The sequence below is a fragment of the Perognathus longimembris genome, chromosome 17 (genome assembly GCF_023159225.1).
Source record: "Perognathus longimembris pacificus isolate PPM17 chromosome 17, ASM2315922v1, whole genome shotgun sequence".
In the NCBI taxonomy this organism is placed as follows: domain Eukaryota; kingdom Metazoa; phylum Chordata; class Mammalia; order Rodentia; family Heteromyidae; genus Perognathus; species Perognathus longimembris.
Window position 1 is genome coordinate 17,433,933 of NC_063177.1, and position 26,299 is coordinate 17,460,231.

Sequence of the window (26,299 nt, forward strand, 5' to 3'; positions counted from 1 at the left end):
ACCCTGTTCTTGGAAAGACATAGAGACTATCAGCTCTTTGTAAGCCAAGGGGACAATTCCTGCATGTAAGGTGTCAGCCCTGGTTAGAGATACTCAGGTGCTCCGGGCTGCTGTTGACCACAAGGACTCCAATAGACTCAGTTCTGTCTCTGTCACCCCCATGCCACTTCTACCACTTCCAATCTCTATGATACTGCCGACTCTGACACTGAGATGACTGAGAGGACAACCAGAACCCACAATAAGGCTTGGTGCTGTCACTGTACAAAAGACAGAGGGCCAGACTCCAAATTTGTAATGGTCTTCAGTTCATGTTCAGAATTCTTATTGCAACAGGCTAGATGTAGCTGTATCACCAGTGAACTGCAGGTAATGTCACTCCCTCTTCATGGACCACAACTAAGAACTGTTGTAAAACACATAAGGGTTAGGACAGAGGCCTGTTCTAGATGCCTTTCAGTGTCCTTTCTGGTACTGATTATTCTCCAACCTTCATCTTCTAGTGTAAGCTGGCAACAGCATTCACCTTTACAGGCAGCTGCAAGTAGGATGTATATTTGATGGGACAGAAGAATAAGTTGTGCCTATAAATGCTTCCATTAGTATACTGGTTCTCATGGAGATTCATGAAAAAAAGCAACCATTCCCTTGTACATATTACCGCTGGTATCTATCAACCCAAACCACAATCTCAGGCATTTTCAGGGTGACATATGAACTCTCAGCTGTACAATTGTTGGTTCAGATATAAAGTATTCTCCTAAAAGGTTCACATGTTAAAAGCTTGGTCCCCACTTGGTGGCACTTTGGGGAGGTGACTGGATCTTGAGGGCACTTAGTTCTCAATGAATTAATCTGTTGATGGATTCATAATCTGATGGCCTGATGGGAAGAAGCAGGCCATAGAGGTAGGTATCCCCTGGAAGGGTATATCATGTCTTGGACTCTTCAACCCTCCCCGACTCTCTGCCTCCTGTCATTGTGAAGTGCCCACCACATGCTCCCTGAAGTGATGTCTATTTCACCATACCTAGGCTCAGCCAGAAAGCCCAGAGGCTATTGTCTGAAATCTCTGAAACTGTAAGCCAAAACAAATCTTCCACTTTTTTTTTTTTTTAATGTTCCTTGGCCTTGAACTCTGGGCCTGGGTGCAGTCCCTAAGCTCCTTTTGCTCAAGGCTAGCACTCTGCCACTTGAGATAAGCACCACTTCTAGTTTTTTGTTTTTTTTTTCTGTGATTAAGTGGAGATAAAAGTCTCAAGGACTTTCTGGCCTGGGCTGGCTTCCAACTGCGATCCTCAGATCTCAGCCTCAAGAGTAGCTAGGATTACAGGCGTGCACCACTAGTGGCCAGATAAATCATCCTCCTTTTACGTTTTTTTTTCTTAGACATTTTATCACAGTGATAAAAACTAACACAACAATCAATAGCCTAAATAGGATGCTAGAAATAAGTCAACAGACTTAAGAGAATATTTATCAGTTCCTATTCCTCCCTGGTTTAGATCTTCTAACAATGAAAAGGCCCTGTTGCATAGAGATGATAGATCAAAGAAGACTGTCAGTAGAGCAAATACATGAATTAAACTACCATGATTTCCTAGTCATTGCTACAATTAGAGAAAAATGAGGGAGAAGGTACAAGTTTGATAAGAAAGGTACTCATGACCTTACATATATAACTGTAGCCCCTCTGTACTTCCTTGACAATAAAATTAAAATTTTTTCAAAAAGAACAGAAGAAGTTAAGTATTTTTCCTTACGGGTTCAGGTATGGCTCAAGTAGTAGAGTATGCCTAGCAAGTGCAATGTCCTGAATTCAAACCCCAATACTGGACAAAAAAAATTATCCTACCATCCAAATAATGTCAGTTTCTTCTTTGGTATGATAGTTACTCAAAGTTGGTTAGCCATAGTAGAAGATTCATTTCACTGCACAGAAAACTAACAAGTGGTCTCTTGTATTCTCAGCATTATATGACATCAGGGTTTGTCTAAAGATGCCTTTTGCTCAATTTGTTATTGGTTTTTCATAAGTAGTGGCAGAGGGACACTAAATTGTGAAAAGTATCTTGGCATTTGTAGATAAGTAACCCTGACACTTCGTCTTGTGAGTGACAGTCCCAAAGAAAATGCCCTCAACAGTCCCCAAATAAATGACTGAACTTTGAAATACACAGTCATACTGAACAGAATGACTACTGAGCCAGGTGTGACATTTCTAATAAGGCATTAGAAAGAATCTCAGCTTAGAAATTTGGGGCATTCCAAGGGATGCTTTTAATTTGGAGGATTCCAAAGAATGTTTTTGAGATCACCAAAGATAGGATAGTTCTCACAGTTTAAACTGAGAAAGAGGTCAAAAAAGAATTTGTCAAGCAGCCAGACAGGCCTGTCTTTCCCTGGTTTAGATCTTTTTCACTACACCATGTGACCACTGTTCCCTCCCTCCTCCCACTTCTACCCACCCACTTCAACCTGCCAAGCTTCTCTCACTTTGGAGAGGTTAGGCATTGCTCTGAAAAATACATTTTAGTTCAAGGTTTTCAAAATAAATTACTGCAAAATCTTCCATTCTTTCTCAGGAAATACTGACTGACTAAAAACATTTGCTTTTATGAATATGCTTAAGCCAAAAGGATTTGAAATATAAAGATACTAAAGAAAAAAAAGAATCTTTCCTTCAACGCTACATTAAACATTTAGGCATTGCCAGGGGGTAGTTGGAAGAAACTGCAAATCAAGACCCATGAACTTCATATTTCAAATGTGCAGGCAGAGACTTTAAAACGCAACCTTTCTTGTGACTTCTACGATTTATAGACAGCAAGATATTAGGTTAAACTGCAGCAATGCACAGGGCGTAACTCTCCTGGCTTTCTCCTCCCTCCATACAAACAGCTCTTTCTATCACTTCCAGATGGTTCTACCATTGCTATGTAAACATAGGAGGAAAATTCACCAGAAATGATGCTAAAAATAAGAAGTTTGGACATTTCTCAGACTTTTAGCACCTCTAAAAACTATTGTAGTCAAGCACTGAAAATAAGCTTTCTCATATTGCATTCCTTTTGAGTACTACTTAAGGAGCAGATTCCGGATTAACCTAAAAAAATACTGCAAAGAGGTTGTGAACTAAAAAAGTACATTTTCCTGCATTTGCAGCTCTACACGGTAATGTATGTTTGTACTCCACATGTAATAATATGTTTGGAGGACTCAACAATAGAGAGAATACTGTGTACTCACTCTTTAAAAAAAAATAGAATGTCCTTCTAACTCTGATCATAAAGTTTCTTCAAATTTAAAAGTGTACCTTTAGGGGCAAACTATTTGGGAACCATATATCTGACAAAGTGTTAATGTCCAAAGCACCATAAAAGGAACTCATATAATTCAACAGCACACACACACATACACACACACACACACACACAAAAGTGGGCAAAGGGCTTGAGTAGACATTCTCCCCAAACAGGCCTAAAAAAGACCAAAAGAATATGTGAAAAAGGTGTTCAATATCACTTAATCATCAGGGAAATGTAAATCAAAGTCCCAATCAGATATTACTTCATACTCATTAGGATGACTATTAAAAAGACAGAAGATAAGTGCTGGTATAGAGATTAGAACACTGATAGGAGGGTAGAATGATACAGCCATTATGGGAAAATAGTAAATTTAAAACTACTACAGGAACCACCAATCCCTTCTTCAGGTATATACCTAAAGGAAATGAAAGCAGTACCCCTTGTCACAGATATCTGCCCTCCCAGGTTCATAGCTGTACTGTTCACGATAGCCAAGATATGAACATAACCTAAGCACCCACTGGTGGACAGATGAATTAAAGAAATTATACCTATGGTCTGTACTAACCTGATCAACTGTAAATCAAAAAATATTTGAAGAGATGAGTGTCTAATGGGACTAAGGATGTAGCTCAGTGGAAGAATGAGTGCTTAGCATTCACAGAGGACTTGGATCATATGACCATTTGCTTTCTAAAATGGCTATTATCTATCAATAACACCATCTGTGTCACACATGAGTACCTAATTGTTCATACTCTTCACATACCATCAGTTTCCATTCAGGTGGAAGGAAAGGGAGGTATATAGTTCTTTAAATTTTTCATTTTCTTGAGAACTAGTGAGATTTGCATTCTTTCCATTTGGTGATTAGCCATTTGTATTTCCTACTTGAAGTGACTATTTATGTGCTTGGTCTATAGGTCTGTTGTTTATCCTTTTCTTACTAATTTGTAGGAAATCTATATATTCTAAATATCAATCCTCTTGTGAGATCTAAGTAGATCTTTCCTATAACTGTATTACCTATTTTAGAGGCAAGTCTTTGACTAGCCTTTCAACTTATTTAAATTCCTGCTGGAACATTCTCTTAGCTTCTTTGTTCTCCATCCAAAAATGGTAAACTTTTTAGTCTTATTTACCTTTATGACTTCAGTTCTCCATCCCAGAGCCTAGGATATAGAAAGTACGTAATAAGTGTCTGCTAGATAGTTGAAGTAAAGACTAAATGAATGAGGAAAACAGGCCAGTTGTGTCTTTCTTATTCTTCCTCACTCACTGAGAGCAGGTCTGCCTTCTCCATACAAGGGTCTTTCTTTCTTGCAGCTCATAAAGTGCTATGCGTGGGCTTTCTTGGCTGCTTTCTTCCCATTCTGATATGGCAACAAGCCAGCATTAAGTGTGAAGGGTTTAGGAAGGATGAGGGAAAGGGTGGTGATTTCCTAATACTCTGCCAAGACATTCCTTATAGTTCCTTGGCATTTCTACTAAGATGGCAGACTAAGCTCATGCTTAGTCTTCTCTTCTGACTTCAGAGCCCTAGAAATTATTTTTTTAAAGAAAAGACAAAAAAAAAAACCCCAAACAACCTGAGTATAAGTCCAAAACCAGGCAAGAAAAAAGGTAGTACACTAGACACTCTGAGGACTCCTTAAAGAAGGAAATCAATGCCTAAGAAAGCTTCTCAAAATGGAAAGGTATGGAGTGATGAATACCAGGAGTAGGAAGGGTCCTGGGACAACCACTAGTGATATATGATAGACTCCTACCATAGGGGTATCTAAGCCACTATCCACATCTGCATGTTTACCTTGAATGTTCACTCAATCACTGGGTGTGGACTCTTGGTTCTGAGAACCTCAGCAGTGGCCAGAGGTGCCAACAACATTCAGGACCAAGGAGATTCCAAGGCCAGAAGACTACTCTCTAGCACACCCACCTAGTAGCTCTGTAGCAAACAACTCTAATCCTAGAATTTGTGAGGCTGAGGCAGGAAGATTGTGAATCAAGGGCAGCTTGGACTATTAAAAAAAAAAAAAACCTGTCTCAAGAGAAAAAAAAATATCTGTGTGGCATACTTAGCTAAGCTCTATTTCCCACTTTTTCCCCATTAGCAGATGGCAATCGGTAGCAGTAAAGTGTATTTCTGATGAGACTAACAGAGAATACCTAAAATTAAAATAAGCGGTTAACTGAGAGTCACAAAGCATGTGAAGAATGCTATCTCCAAGAGAGTCACTATGCACAAAAATTCAAGATCTTAGACAAACAGGCAAACAAACACAAATAATTTATACTCGCTGAAAGATACAGAGGGTATTATTATGAGCTGGAAGAAAGAATCTGCTAAAAATCCTAGAAATTAAAAAACTGGATTGTTACATAAAAGTTCAACAGCTGGGCCAAATAGCAGAACGGGCACAAGGGACAAATAAATTAAAACAGGAAAACTGAGTTGAAGAATCCTTTCAGAATTCAGACTAAAAGGATAAAGTGATGGAAAATATTTTTCCTTAAAAAAATAAGGAACATGGAAGTAGATCCAATATTCATGTAATAGGAATTCTACAAGGAGAAACTAGGGAAAAATATTACAAAGATAACTCAAAGAAGGAAAAAATAAGGGGCTGGGGATATGGCCTAGTGGCAAGAGTGCTTGCCTCGCATACATGAGGCCCTGGGTTCGATTCCCCAGCACCACATATACAGAAAATGGCCAGAAGTGGCGCTGTGGCTCAAGTGGCAGAGTGCTAGCCTTGAGCAAGAAGAAGCCAGGGACAGTGCTCAGGCCCTGAGTCCAGGCCCCAGGACTGGCCAAAAAAAAAAAAAAAGAAAAGAAAAAGAAAAAAACAGAGCAACACCAATAAAAAAGACATGTCCTTTCTCAAAATGTTTCCAGTGCAAAAGAAAATTAAACAAAAGTAAGTCAGCTAGTCTGCTTCTCTTAGTAGACAGCAATGAATACAAAGCAACAACATTGCCTATTTTGCAATACAGTAGCTAAAGGTGGCATCATCCAAATGTTCATCAACAGGCAAACAGATAAAGCCTGTGGACTATACATACAATGAAACAGCCTTAAAAGGAATGGAATTTGGAGACATGTAAAACATGAATACACTTGAAAACATTATTTTAAGTGAAATAATCCAGAAACAAAAGGATGAAATACTATTTGATTGTACTTATATGAGGTAGCAAGAATAGGCAAATTCATAGAGACAGAAAGTACAACTGCAATTGGAGAGAGAAACAAATGAGGAGTTATTGTTGAATGGGTACCCAGTCTGGAATGAGGAAAAGTGATGGCTACATGATATGAATGTACTTAATGCCATTAAGTGACAGCACACTTAAAAGTAGTTGAAATAGGGCTGAGCTCAGTGGCAAAGCAAATATTTTCTTTGTACAAGGTCTAGTGCAAAAAAAAAAAAAGAGCAAACAAAAATGGTTACAGGGCTGGTAATATGGCCTGAGCACTGTCCCTGGCTTCTTTTTGCTCAAGGCTAGCACTCTACCACTTGAGCCACAGCACCACTTGTGGCTTTTTCTGTGTATGTGGTACCCAGGAATTGAACCCAGGACTTCATGCATGCTAGGCAAGCACTCTACGACTAGGCCAAACTCCTGGTCCAAGAGGTACATTTTAAAAATTAGAAATAAATGTCCTGGCATATGAATCTGTCAAATGTGCATTATGGCAGTCTATGCACAGAATGAGGTAGGTCCTTGCTTGTCAATTTGATTGGACTGATATCTGGAGGGTATCTGAGAACATTAACTATAAAGAAGCTCAGAATAACTAAAGGAGGAAGGAGGAGAAAGCCAGCTAGCGTAGGCCTTCTTCTTTTTCTTGGTTGCCATGAGGTGAGCAGCTTTGCTCTACTATGTGCTTCCTGCCATTATGTTCTGCCTTACCTAGAATAAATGGAGCTGAAACCATGAGCCAAAATAACTCCTTCCTCCTCTAAGTTGTTTCACTCAGGTATTTGTCACAGTGACAAAAAGCTAACACAGATCTATAAATATTGATGTGGGGAAAAAAAGCCCTAAAATACAGTGTGGGGTTGAAAACAAAAAGCATTATCAGAAGAACATAACAAAACTACAGATTTATAAAAGTACACAGCACAAAGTCTAGAGGGCTATCTATTACACTGATGATAGCTACTACATCTAGGAAGAATAATGGCATTTGAGGAAATGTGTCATCTGCATATTGGACTGTTCTTAAATAAAAGGAAGTGCATGTACGTATTACTTGTATAGTAAATACAAAAACAAAACAAAAAATGTAGAATAGAAGACTATAACAGGGCTGGGAATATGACCTAGTGGCAAGAGTGCTTGTCTCATACACATGAAGCCCTAGGTTCAATTCCTCAGCACCACATATATAGAAAAGGCCAGAAGTGGCACTGTGGCTCAAGTTGGCAGAGTACTAGCCTTGAGCAAAAAGAAGCCAGGGACAGTGCTCAGGCCCTGAGTTTAAGCTCCAGGACTGGCAAAAAAAAAAAAAAAAGAAGAAGAAGAAGAAGAAGAAGACTACAACAGTCAGGTCTTCTTAAGACAGAATTAAAAACAACTGCTGATAAGGGCCCTCTTCATATGTACTGTGCTTCAAGAAAGGTAATGGGGGGCTGGGGATATGGCCTAGTGGCAAGAGTGCCTGCCTCGGATACACGAGGCCCTAGGTTCGATTCCCCAGCACCACATATACGGAAAACGGCCAGAAGCGGCGCTGTGGCTCAAGTGGCAGAGTGCTAGCCTTGAGCGGGAAGAAGCCAGGGACAGTGCTCAGGCCCTGAGTCCAAGGCCCAGGACTGGCGCAAAAAAAAAAAAAAAAAAAAAAGAAAGGTAATGGTTTGCCAACCATTGTTTCATCTTCTGGTGTTCTTCCTGCTACTGCTTCTAATAAGAAAGGGCATTGAATTTCCAATCCTCATCCCCTTTTAGGATCCTCATCTTTCTTACTGGATCTGAATCTAGGATGAAAACTCAGTCATGGTGGTAGGAAAGAATAAGGTTAGAGAGAAAGTCATCACTGTGTCATATCTGAAGCTCTAGAGGCACAAAGTATCTTCTAAAGATGGACACAGCAATATATCCCTTCCCACATGCTCTCTTTACCAATTTGACTTTATATCCTTCCATTAGACAGGGTAGGGGAAGACATACTCTTTCCTCCTGAATCTTGATGGACTTGGGACTGTGGCAGAAGTGAAGCTATATGACTTGCAAGCCAGAGTCTCTTGAGATGCTCATTCTTGGAACCTGGCCATCCTAGCATGAGAAAGCTCAAGAATCCCATGGAATGTTTATCGCGGCACAATTCACAATAGCCAAAATATGGAAACAACCCAGATGCCCCTCCACAGACGAATGGATCCAAAAAATATGGTACTTATACACAATGGAATACTACATAGCGATTAGGAATGGTGAAATACTGTTATTCGCAGGGAAATGGTCAGAACTTGAACAAATAATGTTGAGTGAGACAAGCCTAGAACACAGAAAACAAAGGGGCATGATCTCCCTGATATATGACTGTTAACAAAGGCAGACGGAGAGACAGTAGAGACCAAGTCTGTCAATACTGTATATGTTCTTGATACATTGTGTATTGCATATATGTCAACCTGACCTAGACAAGGGATAGAAAAACAGGTCATAAGATATCACAAGAAATGTACACACTGCCCTACTATGTAACTGCACCCTCTTTGCACAACACCTTGAAAAAAAAATTATGTCCAATTAATAAAAAAAAAAAGAATCCCAGGGAAGAAAATAGGATCGGAGTTCAAAGACTAGCTGAGCCCCCTACCTGATAGTGTGCATAAGATGCCAGACATATGAGTGGGACAGGCCCCTCTTCAGTTGCCTCAACTGATGCTGCATGGAACACAGACTAACTGTTCACACCAAAGCAGGTCAAGTTCCATAAGCAAAGTAATTGTTTTAGGCTAACATGTGTTGTGGTAGTTTGTTGCAAAGAACTAACTAGAACAGTTTCCTTCACACATGGAAAACTGAGTCATATACACATAAAAGAAGGCAGTGTAAAATAAGATCAGAGAACACTGAGCAGCTTCCAACAAAGAACTCCACACTGAACAAGCTGAGCTAAATGACAAAGCACAGCCTAGCACCATTTTTCCTTTAAGAAAGACAATTTTCTCCAATGATGTTTTACCTTTCAGAGAGTTGCCGGATCTGTGGGATTCCCATATACTTATGGAAGTGTTCCAGAACATTCATTACACCCTGAAGGAGATTAGCAACTTCTCCATACTGTCTGCGCCTGGTCATGGCTCTGCAAGGAAATAAGAAGTTGAAAACTAGAAATACACTAAGGATACAAGATGCAGATGTAGAAAAACCTCTTCTGGCTCTAAAACAGACATCAATTTGACTTAATAAACACTTACCTACTGCTGAATACACATTGTGTGCTGTGTTCACTGGAGGAGCAAAGTGAATAAGACTGGGCCCAGGTCCTCAAGATGACTACTCATGAATGGAGAGAATCCAGTATGTATCTAACTAATGACATGTGGGATGAACTAAACTGTAAATAAAAGTATGAGTAATATGAAATGGGGTTATAAAAGAATGTGTGGGTGATAGATCTTCACTGGGTGGGAGAGAGTTATCTGGGTAGCCTGGATTTAGATTGGGTATTATGGGACTAGCAGACTTTTAAAAGACTAACAGAGGTAGAGATGTTACTCCCTGAGGACTATAGCATCTTTTTAGCATACATAGGGACATTTGTATGAATCTACATGTTAACTCAAATCTGTAGGTTTTTTTTTTTTTTTTTTTTTTTTTTTGGCCAGTCCTGGGCCTTGGACTCAGGGCCTGAGCACTGTCCCTGGCTTCTTCCCGCTCAAGGCTAGCACTCTGCCACTTGAGCCACAGCGCCGCTTCTGGCCGTTTTCTGTATATGCGGTGCTGGGGAATCGAACCTAGGGCCTCGTGTATCCGAGGCAGGCACTCTTGCCACTAGGCTATATCCCCAGCCCCAAATCTGTAGGTTTTGATCCAATGACAGTAACTATATCATAGATGTCTACTTGCCCTACTGCTAAGGTTAATGAAGGTTAAATAAATGATGTGGATAAAATTAACAGTTACACACAACCAAGGAAGTACAGACTACTAGGTCTACAATTTTTATTAGGATTGGGCTCTTATATTAAATGTACAATTTATGACTTTCCTTAAGAGGCATTTGGAGAGAGGTTCAAGTTCAAGCCAAGATGTTGTTATGTTGCTACCCTTATCTGCTAACACAGAATACTTGGGAAAAACATGGGGGTACTGCTCTTCCAGTCCCCTTGACCTACTGTTCTGACTGATCACCTCTTGAAGAAGAATGGACCATGGCCCCCTGCTACCCAGGCTACTGTCCACAGAAGAACTTAGGAAGAAGTCTGCTGCTCCTCCTTTTTGGTTCAGCTCATTCTTCCACTCTTGGCATATCTACATTTCTTTGAAGATGTTGTTTCTCTGTCCACATGCAGACTCACACTAAGGCTGTGGTAGTCCACAGAAAGGAACTGGCATGCTGATAAAGGAGGTTTTGGATTACTGCTTAGTAGTAAATAACCAGCAGCTTCTTTTGATACTATTTCTAATGTGTTTAGGTATCATTCTCTTTATAGGCCAAATAGGAAGCTATCATCTTTGAAAGAAGACTTTTTTTCTTAGTGGGTTGAGGGATACATCAAAGATCTATTTTCAGATGGTTTCTGCTTTTTGTTTGTTTGTTTGTTTTGTGTTTTTTGGGTTTTTTGGCCAGTCCTGGGCCTTGGACTCAGGGCCTGAGCACTGTCCCTGGCTTCTTTTTGTTCAAGGCTAGCACTCTGCCACTTGAGCCACAGCGCCACTTCTGGCCATTTTCTACATATGTGGTGCTGGGGAATTGAACCCAGGGCTTCATGTATACGAAGCAAGCACTCTTGCCACTAGGCCATATTCCCAGCCCCTCAGATGGTTTCTGGTTACAGTATAACTCAGCCTAATAGAGACAGGAAAACTTGCCAGGACAGAGGCTACAGGGAGGGATTCTGGGCCTGAGTCACCTTGTCTGTCTTAATGGTCTAGATCAACCACATGTAAATGATGCATTTCTTGAAGTCACTTTCCTGTGTCTTCTGGGTTCTCCTCATTTTCAACACCACTTCACTTTTTTGTTAAGTTTTAAATTACAGAGGGTGTAATGAAAAAAATGACTGAAGACTTGTGGCCTATTTGTCAAAAGTAGGGTAGGATAGTAAAGCTTTCCTGTGCTAGAAAGTGAACAACCTATGGATAAGAAGCTGTTTTCATGATGTATGTGATGGATTTCCTGTGGGCCTAACAAGGAATTACTTACTCAAGGGAGTCAACACCACCAGCCAGCATGTGTAGGTGGTTCAGTGTTGTGATTGATGTGGTTAGGTGGCGTTTGGCATGGTCCAACTGCTTAATATCACGGGTGATTTCCTTTACCTAAATATTGAAAAACAATAGGAAAAAAAGGAGGACAGTTAAGAAAGATAAAACCATCTACAAGTTGCTCTATAAGAATGCACATGAGGGCTGGGAATATGGCCTAGTGGTAGAGTGCTTGCCTCACATACATGAAGCCCTGGATTCGACTCCTCAGCACCACATATACAGGAAAAGCCAGAAGTGGTACTATGGCTCAAGTGGCAGAGTGCTAGCCTTGAGCAAAAAGAAGCCAGGAACAGTGCCCAGGCCCTGAGTTCAAGCCCCAAGACTGGCAAAAAAAAAATGCACATGAACGAGACTGGAAATGTGGCTTAGTGGTAGAGTGCTTGTCTAGCATGCATGAAGCTCTGGCTTCGATTCCTCAGTACCACATAAACAGAAAAAGCTGGAAGTGGCGCTATGGCTTAAGGGGTAGAATGCTAGCCTTGAGCAAAAAGAAGCTCAGGGACAGTGCCCGGGCCCTGAGTTCAAGCCCTAGGACTGGCAAAAAAAAAAAAAAAAAAGAATGCACATGAAGCAACACACACACACACACACACACACACACACACACACACACACACACCCCTCTTTAGGCAAGGGAAAAACCCATTCTCATAATACAAAAATCACAATAATTTCCAATTGGATCCTCCAAATTTAATTTGAACTGAGCATGGAGGTGCTCACTTATAATCCCAAATTGCAAATGTTGAAGCATGAGGATTGCAAGTTCAAGACCAGCTAGGACTACACAGTGAATTTGAAGCTAGCCTTAACTACACAGAACTATCAAACCCTATTTCAGAGAGAGGTCAGGGGGAAGGGAGAGAAACAGAGGGAAAGAAAGAGGGAAGAAGAAGAGTAAGAGGAAGGAGAGAGGGAGAGGCGGGGAAAAGGAAGAAAGAGAGGAAGGGCAGAAAGAAGAATGGACCATGACAATGTGGTATATATATACAATGGAATTTTAATCATCAGTTAGAAAGAATGATTCTGCACCATTCTTAAGGAAGTAGAAAGACTTGGAAAAAATTATATTAAGTATAGTAAACCAGACCCAAAGAAAAAAAGGTTACATGGCTTCCTTCATAAATTTATAGTAGATAGAATGTGGCTATAAGTCTGTAAGAAAACATGTTGGGTAGTATGCAAGTGATGACAAATGAATTAACTGCTAGCTTCTTGGGAGACAGAGATTGGGACATCATGGTTCAAAGTCAGCCTAAGAAGAAATTTTAAGGATTCATCTCGATCACATAAGATGATGCTAAGTGAAATGAACTCCATGTTATTGAAACGATTGTTATATCACAGTTGTAACTACTTTCAACGTCTCATGTGTATCTGTAGCTTCTACTATTGATGATGTTCTTGTATCACCTTCCTGTGGTTGTATCTACACTATCTCTGTAATCTTATCTGGGTATATTAGAAACTGTCTATACTGGTATTAGAACTAGGAAATTGAAAGGGAATACCAAAATCGAGATACACAGGGTAAAAAAAGACAACTACAAAAGCAATACTTGTAAAACTGTTTGGTGTACAAAAGCCTGACAAGTAGCTGTGGCTCAAGTGACAGGGTGCTGGACTTGCAAAACAAAGACCAGGGACAGGGCCCAGGCTCTAAGTTCAAGTCCCCAAAGTAGCACCCACCCCCTAAAAAAAAAGGGAGGGTGGGGGGTGTTTGTGGCACATTCAATGAGTCTTGTGTTCTTATCCTGGGTATTTCCAAGAGGCTCAGAGATGGCATGAAGGCAAAGAGTACTATGAACCTCTTGAATTTTTTAAAATGTTTTTGAATATATATATATATATATACATATATATATTATATCTAAATTTGCTCCACAGGAAAATAAAAACAGTCCAAAACCTACAAAAAAAAAACTGTTTGGTGTAAGTGAACTGAACACCTCCATGGGGGGAAAGGGAAAGGGGGAGGAAGGAGGGGGGAATGAGGGACGATGTAACAAACAGTACAAGAAATGTATCCAATGCCTAATGTATGAAACTGTAACCTCTCTGTATATCAGTTTGATAATAAAATTTTGAAAAAAAATATAAAAATACAAAATGAATGCAAAAGAACTTTATAAAAAGAAAAAAAAAGAGATTCATCTCAACCAATATGTAGGCATGGTAATACATACCTATCATTCTAACTACAAGGGAAATACAATGGCTTGGGTGCAATGGCATATATCTGTCATTCCCAGTGAGACAAGGAAGCAAAAGCAAGAAGATCACTGTCCAGACTGGCTTAGGCATAAAGACAGATCATATTTCAAAAATAACCAATGCAAAGCCAGGCATCAGTGGTTCCAGCCTGTAATCCTTGCTACCCAAAAGGATGAGATCTGAGGATGGAAGTTTGAAGCCAACCCAGGCAGACAAATTAGGGAAGAAACCTGTATTTCCAGCGAACCAGCAAAAAGCTAGAAATGAAGGTGTGGCTCAAGTGGTAGAGTGCCATCTTTGAGTGAAAAAGCTAAAAGACAGTGCGCCTAGGCTTTGAGTTCAAGCACCATAATGGCCAAAAAAAAAAAGTAAAGATAAAATAAATAAATAACTTCAAGTATAAGACAGGAATGGTGAATCTTCCAGTCAGCAGCTCCCCTTGATGGGATTAGGAATGGGTTCCTAGGGGTGTCTAGAAAGTGGATGGCTATAAGCCAGTTGCCTGTTGCTCTCACCTGTAATCCTAGCTATTCAGGAGGCTGAGATCTGAGGATGGTGGTTCAAAGCCACACAGGGCAGGAAAGTCCATGAGACGCATATCTCCAATTAACCACCAGAAAACCGAAGTAGTGCTGTGGCTCAAGTGGTAGAGCACTAGCCTTGAGCTGAAGAGCTCAGGGACAGCACAGTTTAATCCCCACACCATCAAAAAAAAAAGAAAGAAAGAAAGGAAGGAAGGAAGGAAGGAAGGAAGGAAGGAAGGAAGGAAAGCGGATGACTGTGGCTGGCCAGAAGTGGGAGAAAAAAGCCCACTAATTGCAATGATTGGATGAGAAGCTAACACTTGCTATTTAAGTACAAAAAAGTTAGGAAAATTTAAACTCACCATTTGCTCCGATTTTTCTGCTTTGTCTTTGATATCTTTGATTTTTCCAAAGAGTTGCTGAATAGCTTTCTGGGCCTCTTCAAGTGCCTACAGTAAGAGAAATAAGTGAAAAATGAGAAGCAATGCAAGGCAGGACCAGTCACTATACTGTAATCAATTCCAGCCTCCAAAAGCTCTGTTGATTCACTGCACTTAGGCTGACAGTTATACTGTACCAAAATAGTAGTGAGGGAGAGCCAGAGTCAAGCATCTGGAGCCAAGTTAGTACTAAGGACTCCCAATTTGCATCATAAAGTTTTACATTAAAACTAAACTATTTAAATCTCAGTGATTATTGCATGTATTATTGATGTCAAGAAATAAACAGGACAAACACATCTGTCTCTGTGTTCGTGCTCAGTTACCATCAAAGTCTGTAGAGAGGTGACTTTGTTAGGGGAAGAGGAAGCTCTGGATTTGAAAGTTCTTAAAGATTTCACTATCAAAAAATTCAGGACTGTGTATGGGGATTCCAGATTTGTGGCAAATCTTGAAGACATTTACAGTATCCCACTTAGAAACCAATGAAATGAAGTTAGAAAGGTACACTTGGAGCTGATAGTGAGCCACATATCTCATGGAAATGAAAACCTACAGAGATGGATGTTACATATAATTATTACAACCCACTGTATTGTCAGTGAGTAGGAGTAGCAGTAGAAGAGGAGTAACTTGAGAAGACAGGTGCTAAAGGAACACATATGTAGAACACTTGTACATTCCAGTCCTGTGACCAAAGATGACCTGCAGCCCAACTACTGCCTTGAATTCCTTTAGTAATCAAGAGTGTTGGCCACGTCAATCAGCATTTCATTCACTCTTTCAATTATACATGTAATGTCCCTAATACATGTCATATACTTGGGGAGAAGTGGGGAGGGAAGGGAAAGGGAAAAGGGAAAAGGAGAGGAGGCCCGGAGTTGAGCCTTCAGGCATTCTAACATGAAAGAAAATCAATGACTGCTTATCACAAAACCAACACAATTGCTGGAAAGAGGAAAGTGATCATAGTTTATATTGTATAAATTCATTTAAAAATGTTTTTGAATTGTAGGATGTACAAGTATTAACAGTCTACAAGGATTATATGTACGCTTTAGAATAAGGACCAAGGACAGGAATGGCTTTTTTCTATGCCCTATGGTTAAGTCAACAAGCCATGCTGGGTTAGTAGGACAGGTAGTGTTTGATTCCTATCTCAGTATCTTGCTCTCTATTACTCTCAAAAATGACTGGCCAGGCACTGCTGACTCACATTTTTAATCTTACCTACTCAAGAGGCTAAGAACTGAGGACCTCAGTTCAAAGCCAGCCCAGACAGGACAGTACATGAGACTGTTATTAACCAACAAAAAGCTACAAGTGGGGTTGTGGCTCAAGTGATAGAGCACTATTCTTGAGAAAAAAACAACAACAAAACAACAACACTAAGGGATAGCACGCAGGCCCTGAGTTCAAGCGCCAGTACTGACGTAGCCAAACCTGGAGCAGAGCTGGAATTCTATAATCACTTCCAATGGATTAAAAACATCCCAAGGTGGGCTGGGAATATGGCTTAGTGGCAAGAGTGCTTGATTCGTATACATGAAGCCCTGGGTTCTATTTCCCAGCACCACATATATAGAAAACGGCCAGAAGGGGCACTGTGGCTCAAGTGGCAGAGTGCTAGCCTTGAGCAAAGAGAAGCCAGGGACAGTACTCCAGCCCTGAGTCCAAGGCCCAGGACTGGCAAAAAAAAAAAAAAAAAAAAAAAAAACCATCCCAAGGTACATAAATAGGTAGAAGCAGTGAGACCAGGCACTGCATGAGGTGAGCTAGCATTTCTTCCAGCTCAGGTACAATCACGAGTAGTAAGCAGTTCAAAAGCTCAACATCACATTGTAGCAATACTAGCTATTTGGCTAACATGAGGTCTAATGCCAGAAATGCGGCAAGAGGGTGAGTGAGTCCTGAACCCACTGGAGGTTTCTAGAACACATTTTGTTATGGTATGAAAAAGCACCATAGAGGGGCTTTGCAGGCAGCTGACCACTAGAAAGGATTGGCCTTCTTAGGCACAGCTTGCATGGACTTCTGCCATGTAGGTCATGCTATGTCACAGTAACAAACACCCTAAAACATATGCTATTTGGTTAGCAGGGCAAAATGGGCCATGTTCTGTACTGAGATGTAAATCTGCAGATGTTTGCCTCGTCCTTTCTGAGAGAAAAAGTTCCTTCCTACCCTAGTCTTGTCTTCTCAAATTGGCATCCTACCAGAACTGTCTCTGCTGAAGCTACCATTTCTTTCTTCCAGAAAACAAATAAGATTCACACAATCTTAAATTTCACAGTCTTCAAGAAAGATAAACAGTCTGCCAAAATTTTTTCAGGCTCAAATACTTTGGCTTGTTATAATAATGTATGAAAGTGGGTGAATGTAATGTAATTCATTTTCCAGAGTCAAAACTATTCCTTAGAAAGTCACTCTATCAAGCAAGTCCATTCTCAACCTATACTCTAAATATTTGCTACCTGGCCTCTAATAACCAATAACACAGACTTTTTGACATTACAATAACCATAAGACCTACCAAAGGATTTTATTTTTTAACAAATACGAAAATACTTTTACTACCAGAAAATGTGCTGAAAGAAAGAATCTGGCACTGTCCCTAGACACTCTTTAAAATAGAATGTGGCTACTTTTCCATTCCAAACTGCATGTGGATTAAAAACAGAACGAATCACTCTAAAATGTCTGCTTTCAATCCACGTTGAGCTTTTCCCTCTGCCTGGAGTCTGACTTGAGACAGGAATATGGCTCTGATGATGTTATTAGGCAGTTGTTACTACAGTGACTCTCTTAGGTAACTAGAAATCTATAATTAGGAGGTCCGAAGCAACTCATGAGACAGCCTCCAAAATTAGCAAAACCTGTTAGAATATCTGCATATTTCTAAAACCATTACCCTACACTTTCCTTGCCTTTAGAAGTCAACCATGAATAGGCTCAAAAAGCCATAGAAGGTCATGGGAACAGAAGATAAGCAGCAGGGGATCTGGCCCTTCCTCCCTCCCTCCCTCCCTCCCTCCCTCCCTCCCTCCCTCCCTCCCTTCCTCCCTCCCTCCCCCCCTCCCTCAGTCCTGGGCCTTGGACTCAGGGCCTGAGCACTGTCTTTGGCTTCTTTTTGCTCAAGACTAGCACTCTACCTCTTGAGTCACAGTGTCACTTCCGGTTTTTTCTGTTTATGTGGTTCTGAGGAAATGAACCCAGGGCTTCATGCATGCTAGGCAAGCACCCTACAGTTAAGCCACATTCCCAGCCCTTTTCTTTTCTTTTTCAGACCTGTCGTCTGCTACCTGTGTCCAGGAGGGCTCTGACCCAATGGAAATGCCTTGAGAAATAAACATCCCCTCTGGCTCTAAGATGCATCTAATTTTGTAGTTTGCTCTATCAGAGAATTATATTGAATTTATCCTATAGCCCCCAAGAAGTCTTGGAGATTTTAAGCTAAGATTCCATTTTGCTGCTACTGCAGGAAAGAGGAGAGGTTGTTCATTTTCAGAAGAACTGGCATAGCATTAGGCTATTCTTTGAAAAAATAAGGTGCTAAGAATCACAGTTACAAGGAAGAAAATTGGATTTTTCTACCATTCTGCTATTATTTCCACTTTCCACATTTATACCTACTTTCTGGCTCCCTTTTCTTTTCTATTGCATGGAAAAGCAACATACTATATCAGTTAAAAGCAAGGATTTTTGCACCAGCAGACTGAGATGTAAGGCTTGGCTTTGTCATTTAACTGTGTGAACTCTGTCAGGCCAACTGACCTCTAAGAGGGATTGTGACATAATTTCTAGAACAGAAATACCACCACCTATCTCTAAGACTTTTAGGTAAGAAGGAACACAGGGTTCAGCAGTGAACATCTGGGAATTGCTGACCTAGCCTTCTTCCTACCAGTCAATCTTCCCTCCTGGTATTCTTACAGTCAGCTGTTCAAGCTAGGCTGAGCAGAGATTTTCTGTGAATTCTCCAGAACTGGAACTGGGAATGAACTCATCTTTCTGGTGAGGTAAATCTCAAGATGTGAGAATGAGGGGCTGGGAATATGGCCTAGTGGCAAGAGTGCTTGCCTCCTATACATGAAGCCCTGGGTTCTATTCCTCAGCACCACATACACAGAAAAGGCCAAAAGTGGAGCTGTGGCTCAAGTGGTAGAGTGCTAGCCTTGAGCAAAAAGATGCCAGTGACAGTGCTCAGGCCCTGAGTCCAAGGCCTAGGACTGGCAAAAAAAAAAAAAAAAAGAAAAGAAAGAAGGGGCTGGGGATATGCCTTAGTGGTAAAGTGTTCGCCTCGTACACAGGAAGCCCTGGGTTCAATTCCTCAGCACCACATATATAGAAAAAGCCGGAAGTGGCGCTGTGGCTCAAGTGGCAGAGTGCTAGCCTTGAGCAAAAAGAAGTCAGGGACAGTGCTCAGGCCCTGAGTTTAAGCCCCAGAACTGGCAAAAAAAAAAAAGAAAAAGAAAAAGAAAAAAGAAAGAAAAAGAAAAAAAAGATGTGAGAATGAGTTAGACAGAAGTGAGGCTCCCAGTAAAGGAAGAGACTCACAATGGCGACGTGGCTCCATTGACGGAGAATTTGTCTAGGAAGTACAAAGCCCTGACTTCAAACCTCAATACCATACCAAAAAAAGGGCAAGGGATAGGTGGGGTAAGTGTGATCTCTAAGGAGAAATTAAGCCAACATGTGAAGAGTCACAGAAACAGAATGACAAAGAGTGCCACTCTAATCCTGGGTTTCAGCTACTTGACAAGCCCAGCTTGTCTTCCTACAATCAGATTGTTCAATTTCCTTCAAAACAAGACACAGCTGGATCCTTTCAAATAATCTGTTTTCCTTAAGGCAGAATAAACTGGTATTATCTTCAGATTTATAAAGAAAGAGCTGACTAAATGGCAGCTATTAATATGATGGAATGCAGTATTTCACATACTATCTTTCTGAGTGCTGTTGATCCATCTTTTTGTAAAACAACTTTGTAAATAAACTGGCAATATTCAGTACCTGAAGGTATTTCAGGAGAATGATTTGTGGGTCAAAGATGTCACTTTGAATCATGTTGAAAATTTAAAAATGCTTAAGAAAAAGTTTAAATGTTTGACCATTCCTTCAGTAAAATAAAAAGGGAGTGCTTGTTAGAAACAGTGATACACACCTGTAATCCCAGAACTTTGGAGGCCAGAGGCAGGAATAAAGAATCATTCAGCATCATTTGCTAAGTAAGCAACTTCTCAAGAAAGCAGAGGGCTACATTGGAGGGGTCCTAAACAAAGCCTTGACAACACCTATTGAAGGTAGGCACCTAGGGTTAAGTAGCTTCTATTAATGGAAAGTCCCTCTGATATTGCTGGCTAGCCTGGCACCACTGAGAGCTGTTGCTATGGAAACAGGGCATTTCCCCCATCTGGGGCAAAGGTACTTTAAGAAGGCTCAGCAAAAATAACAATGCTTCCCACTCCCCATGATGATGTTCAACAGTAGCAGAGGCTACAGGCCTTTCTCAGCCACAGATGGCTGCATGTGTACAGGATCGTGCTTCCTTGTGTCCAACAACACCCCAGGCTCCTTCTAGGATTGACAGCCCTGGTCAGATGCCAGGTTGATGCCCATGGATGATTATTGTTAACAATGGTTCCTCTATTCAGAAGCCTAGAGTATAAAAAAGGTTTTATTTAAATCAAGGCCTTCTTTCCAAGTTTGTGAACCAAAAAAATGTAAGGAGCAAAGGGAGTAATTCTCACCTTATTTTTTTTTTTAAAGGTTCCACACAAGTTACTTTTATCTAGGTTCTTTTTTTGTGTGTGTGGCAAGTCCTGGAGCTGGGACTCAGGGCCTGAGCACTGTCCCTGGCTTCTTTTTGCTCAAGGCTAGCACTCTCCACTTGAGCCACAGCACCACTTCTGGCCATTTTCTGTATATGTGGTGCTGAGGAATCGAACCCAGGGCTTCATGTATACAAGGTGAGCACTCTTGCCACTAGGCCATATCCCCAGCCCACAAGTTACTTTTATTTATGATTCTGTATACCATATTCATTGAAAATGTGAACCAAAGAGCTCATTTTTTTTTATTGCTTTTTAGCAGACAGCCAGAAGTTAACATCACAAGATGAGGCACACATTCAGCAACGCCCAACAAGACTAAACGTTTACATTCTAAAGTTCTGTCTATATCTTTTTTTTTTGCCAATCCTGGGGCTTGAACTCAGGGACTGAGCACTGTCCCTGGCTTCTTTTTGCTCAAGGCTAGCACTCTGCCACTTGAGCCACAGCACTACTTCTGGCTTTTCCTGTTTATATGATGCTGAGGAATTGAACCCAGGGCTTCATGTATACAAGGCGAGCACTTTACCACTAGACCATATTCCCAGAGCCTCTGCCGAAATCTATTATCACCCACATCTTAAAATTCATTGGCCATGAAATAATTGGGAGCAGAGAAGGTATGAAAGCCTAGTCACAGGTTCCCTGGTAGAAGAATAAAAGGTGGAAGAAAGAAATGTTTAAGCAAAAGCCTCAGCTGATTTTGCTGAATAAAAGGTCAGAGATTCAATGCTTTAGGAAAAAAAAGAGGCCAAGTCAATTTATTTTATTTTTTGCCAGTCTTGGGGATTGAACTCAGGGCCTGAGCACTGTCCCTGGCTTCCTTTTGCTCATGGCTAGCACTCTACCACTTGAGCCACGTCACCACTTCTGGCTTTTTCAGTTTATGTGGTGTGCTGAGGAATCAAACCCTGGGCTTCATGCATGCTAGGCAAGCACTCTACCACTAAGCCACATTCCCAGCCCCCAAAGAGGCCAACTCTTATGTGAAGGCAGAGTTTCAAATTCTTATCCATTGTTATCACGTATCTGAATGACATCTGTGTCAAGGGCTTGAAATCCAAAAAGCTTTGCCCTGTCAGCAGAAATATTGCAATTTTTCAAATGTACTACCTGAAAAGGAAGATGGAATTTTATTTATCAAATCCCTAACTACCAGCAATCAAAAGCAAGAGTGACTTGGGAAAGAGCCACAAAAGTCACAGTAGTGAAGGATGCCATTTTCCTCTTTAGGTGCACAGACTCCAGTTTAAATAAACTCATGCCTGCCTTTGACATGGCAATAGGGAGATGGCAAAATATGCTTGACCTTCCTTTCTTGGCTCCTGGAGAACGCCAATGGAGATGGAGATGGCTCAGAAAAGTAACAAACCCCAGGGTTCCTTCTTGGCATACATTTCCCTAAAACTATTTTAAATAATCATGTTGCAGACAAGTAGGACTTATGTTTCTAAGGTCAGGAAGGAAATAGTCAAATTGCTGGCCTTGTTAACTAAATAAAAGAAAAGCTCAGTGTGGTTTTATTTGCTGTGGAGAGAGCCATCTCTATTATTAGGCACTGAATACAAAACTTAAGAATTTACAGTCTCTCCAAAACATAGTCTGTATGGAATGAATGAAAAGAAAGGAAGAAGTACTCTTGTGTTAATGTATTTTGTTTACCTAAAAATGTAAGTATATTAAAGTTCACTACAGTATGGATACAATGTTTCCAAATAGTTTAAATTTAAAAATCTTTTTTTTTTTTTTTTTGCCAGTCCTGGGGCTTGGACTCAGGGCCTGAGCACTATCCCTGGCTTCTTTTTGCTCAAGGCTAGCACTCTGCCACTTGAGCCACAGTGCCACTTCTGGCCATTTTCTGTATATGTGGTGCTGGGGAATCGAACCCAGGGCCTCATGTATACGAGACAAGCACTCTTGCCACTAGGCCATACCCCCAGCCCCGAAAGTAGTTGTTGTTTTTTTGTTTGTTTGTTTGTTTGTTTTTGGCCAGTCCTAGGCCCTGAACTCAGGGCCTAAGCACTGTCCCTGGCTTCTTTTTTGCTCAAGGATAGCACTCTGCCACTTGAGCCATAGCGCCACTTCTGGCCATTTTCTGTATATGTGGTGCTGAGGAATCAAACCCAGGGCCTCATGTATACGAGGCAAGCACTCTTGCCACTAGGCCATATTCCCAGCCCCTAAAAATCTTTTAACATTACCATATGATCTAGTAATTCTACTCCTTGAAACAAGGATTGGATGGCTATTTGTATGCCAATGTTCACAGCAATGTTGTCAGACTACCTTAAAACAGGCAACAAGCCATGCATCCACAAACTGATAAATAAAAAAACAAAGGAAGACGAGTCATACAATGGATTATTATTCGGCCATAAAAAGGAATAAAGTTCTGATACATGCTACAATACAGATAAACCTTGAAGTCATTGTAAATGAAATATAGTAGAACCAAAGGCCCAAAATTGTTACGTTCTACTTATATGCAGTACACAGAATAGGCAAATTCATAGGAATAGAATGGAAATTAAAGGCAACAGGAAACTAGAAGAGCTATTTCTTAATGCTTACAAAGTTTCTGTGGGAATAACAAATAAATTTCAGAAAGAGACATGGTGATGAGCCAGGTACTGATGGCTCACCCCTACTGGCACACTTGTTGTTTTTAAAAACTAATGTTGCTAGGTGCCTGTGGCTCATATCTGTAACCCTAGAAGACACTCAGGAGGCTGGGACTGAGGAGCTCAGCCAGCACAGGTAGAAAGTTTGTGAGACTCTGATCTCCAATTAAACAGCCGGATGTATAGTTGTGGTTCAACGGGTAGAGCACCATCCTTGAGCGATGAAGCTAAGCAAAAGCACAAGGCCCTGCAAAACAGTAAGCCAACGTTTCAACATTAAGCCTCAGTACTTAATGCCATTATTTTCTTTCATTTCTATCAACTAATGGGCTTCATTTACTTCCCAAGAGAAGATGACTAAAAGGATAAATTTAAAGTGATGAAGGGTAAAAACACAAAGCTTCCTGCTAGTGAGCTGATAATAAATCCATGTTCTCACATAATGGAGATCATGACAAAAGTATGAGGTCCTACCACCACCTATCTACTTCAGTTCTGGAAAACACTATTTGTATTCTCGATTGCTTGAATGAGGTGATGTGCTAATTTACATGATGAAAAGCAGATAATAATTTCGAAGACATATGCTTTACTAATTTGGTTCTTTTCCTGGGGAAAACTGAAACAGAAAGATAAGAAAACTCTACCCTGGACTAAAGAAATGCTGTATTTTCTACATCAGGCATTTCATTGATGGTGAGGAAGAGAATAGGAAAGCTCTAATGACATGCCACAGAACTTTGAACCCATCCTGATCTATCATTCTTTCCATCTATAACTTGAATGAAGACATTTAGGGCACATCTGGGATATCTGCTAAAGACAAAATTGGGAGGCCCTTGAGATTCCAACAGGCCAATAGGCTGGAGTCATCAAGCAAACCTAGCAAGGTTTGAAACCAAGGCTGAGACCCACGAAGTCTGGCACTTAATTTCAAAGAATCTCTCACACAAATAAAGGAGGAGAAAGTTTAAATAAAGTTCACATGAAAAAGACGGGGCAGTATTGCAAACTGCTGGCCCGTGGATGTGTTTTGTTTGGCTTTTGCAGTGTTTATGAAAAACACTAAGCCAATATTTGAAAATTGGGAGAGGCACATAAAAGTCTGGGTTTCTGGCTTCTCTTGAAAAACTGATAGATCTGGCAATACCAAGTCTTCGTTCAGATATGACAACAGTCATATTAGATTGATGTCTGACTGTTGTCTTCAGACAGGACATTCACTCCCCCAGTGGGTAGATATGGAGTGCTTACTAGCTTGATAAAGCCATTTATGTTGCTTTCTTATCTCTGGGGCATCCATCTGCCATTCTGTCTTTACCTGAGGGTTGCAGATAACTGACAGCTCAACAGAAGGCAAGAGTGTGTTATGGCTGCCAAAAATTCTACCAAATCCTAGGGAATAGAAGAACAGTGTAAAACAAGTGGCTTTGAACCTTTGACTCCTTAGAGAATCTCTTTCCAGAATCATTTCTGTATATATAAAAATTTATAATTCAGGGCTGGGAATATGGCCTAGTGGCAAGAGTGCTTGCCTCGTATACATAAAGCCCTAGGTTCAATTCCTCAGCACCACATATATAGAAAAGACCACAAGTGGTGCTGTGGCTCAAGTGGCAGAGTGCTAGCCTTGAGCAAAAGGAAGCCAGGGATAGTGCTCAGGCCCTGAGTTCAAGGCCCAGGACTGGCCAAAAAAAATTTATAATTCATTCAGGTGCCAGTGGCTCATGCCTACAATCCTAGGTCCTCAGGAGGCTGAGATTGTTTGAAGCCAGCCTAGGCAGGGAAGTCTGTGGAATTCTTATCTCCCTAATAAGCCATCAGAAAGCTGGAAGTGGAGCTGTGGCTGAAAGTGGAAGAGCGCTCAAGGACAGTGCCCACAACCAACCAAAAATAAATAAATAATACTTTATAATTCATTTCAAGGAGTTGGCAGATCTTCTGAAGGACCCCTCTTTGTTTTTTGTTGTTTTGTGTTTTTTTTTTTTTTTTGGCCAGTCCTGGGGCTTGGACTCAGGGCCTGAGCACTGTCCCTGGCTTCTTCCTGCTCAAGGGTAGCACTCTGCCACCCGAGCCACAGCGCCACTTCTGGCCATTTTCTGTATATGTGGTACTGGGGAATCGAACCCAGGGCCTCATGTATACGAGGCAAACACTCTTGCCACTAGGCCATATCCCCAGCCCCCTCTTTGTTTTTAATAAATAGGTGAATTGTCCCTCTGTCTGTCCACATGGTATGTCTACTCCTGAGAAACACATTTTAAGGAGAGATGCAGACAAACTGCTAACCAGAGCAAATCAAACAGGAAATTGTATCCGAAAGTTAAGGAAACTTAAAATGTCAGGTTAGAAAAGGAACCTTACAAAGGAACCTAATAACTATTTTAAATTTCAGCTGTGATAAGGAAAAGGAATTAGGCATAAATACAGTGGCTTAGCTGCCAGAATCAAGATCAAGGAGGGTTACAAAGAAGTCTCTCACTATTTCCAATAAAGTAGTGAGCTAGTTCCCCATTGCTGTAACTATCCATGTCTCTACCAGATGATGAATTGTCAGAGAAGTTATCTAAGGAATTCCTGAACTGGGCGGAAGCCTGCATGACAATTATCCAATGCTTCTTCCAAATTAAGGTTTAGTGAGCAGAACTTGAGAGGGCAATAATTTTCTTCACCTCTCAAACCTTGTTCAAGCTTTCATTAAAGAAACGATCACATTGCAGCCAAGATTCACTCAAGACATGGAAACCTAGTTGCTGAGCTATTATATCAGTGATATTCTCCCACAGAGAGAAGAAACATTTCGTGGGCTGGGGATATGGCCTAGTGGCAAGAGTGCCTGCCTCATATACATGAGGCCCTGGGTTCGATTCCCCAGCACCACATATACAGAAAATGGCAGAAGTGGCG

At 40.8% G+C, this 26,299-nt stretch overlaps 1 protein-coding gene and 1 long non-coding RNA gene across 2 annotated transcripts in view; one reads left to right on the top strand and one right to left on the bottom strand.

The window, feature by feature from the left end:
* The window catches only part of Vps53 (VPS53 subunit of GARP complex), a 124,545-nt gene that overhangs the window by 78,000 nt on the left and 20,246 nt on the right, over positions 1 to 26,299 (bottom strand). The window contains exons 5-7 of the mRNA XM_048367241.1: positions 14,863 to 14,949; positions 11,698 to 11,813; positions 9,511 to 9,630 (exon numbers count right to left, since the gene is read on the bottom strand). Of these exons, the coding sequence (XP_048223198.1) occupies positions 9,511 to 9,630; positions 11,698 to 11,813; positions 14,863 to 14,949 (323 nt within the window). The remainder of the gene's footprint in view (positions 1 to 9,510; positions 9,631 to 11,697; positions 11,814 to 14,862; positions 14,950 to 26,299) is intronic.
* LOC125366499 lies at positions 7,868 to 9,350 on the top strand. The gene is made up of 3 exons (XR_007213850.1): positions 7,868 to 7,940; positions 8,169 to 8,627; positions 9,102 to 9,350. It is a non-coding gene; the product is annotated as an uncharacterized LOC125366499 (long non-coding RNA).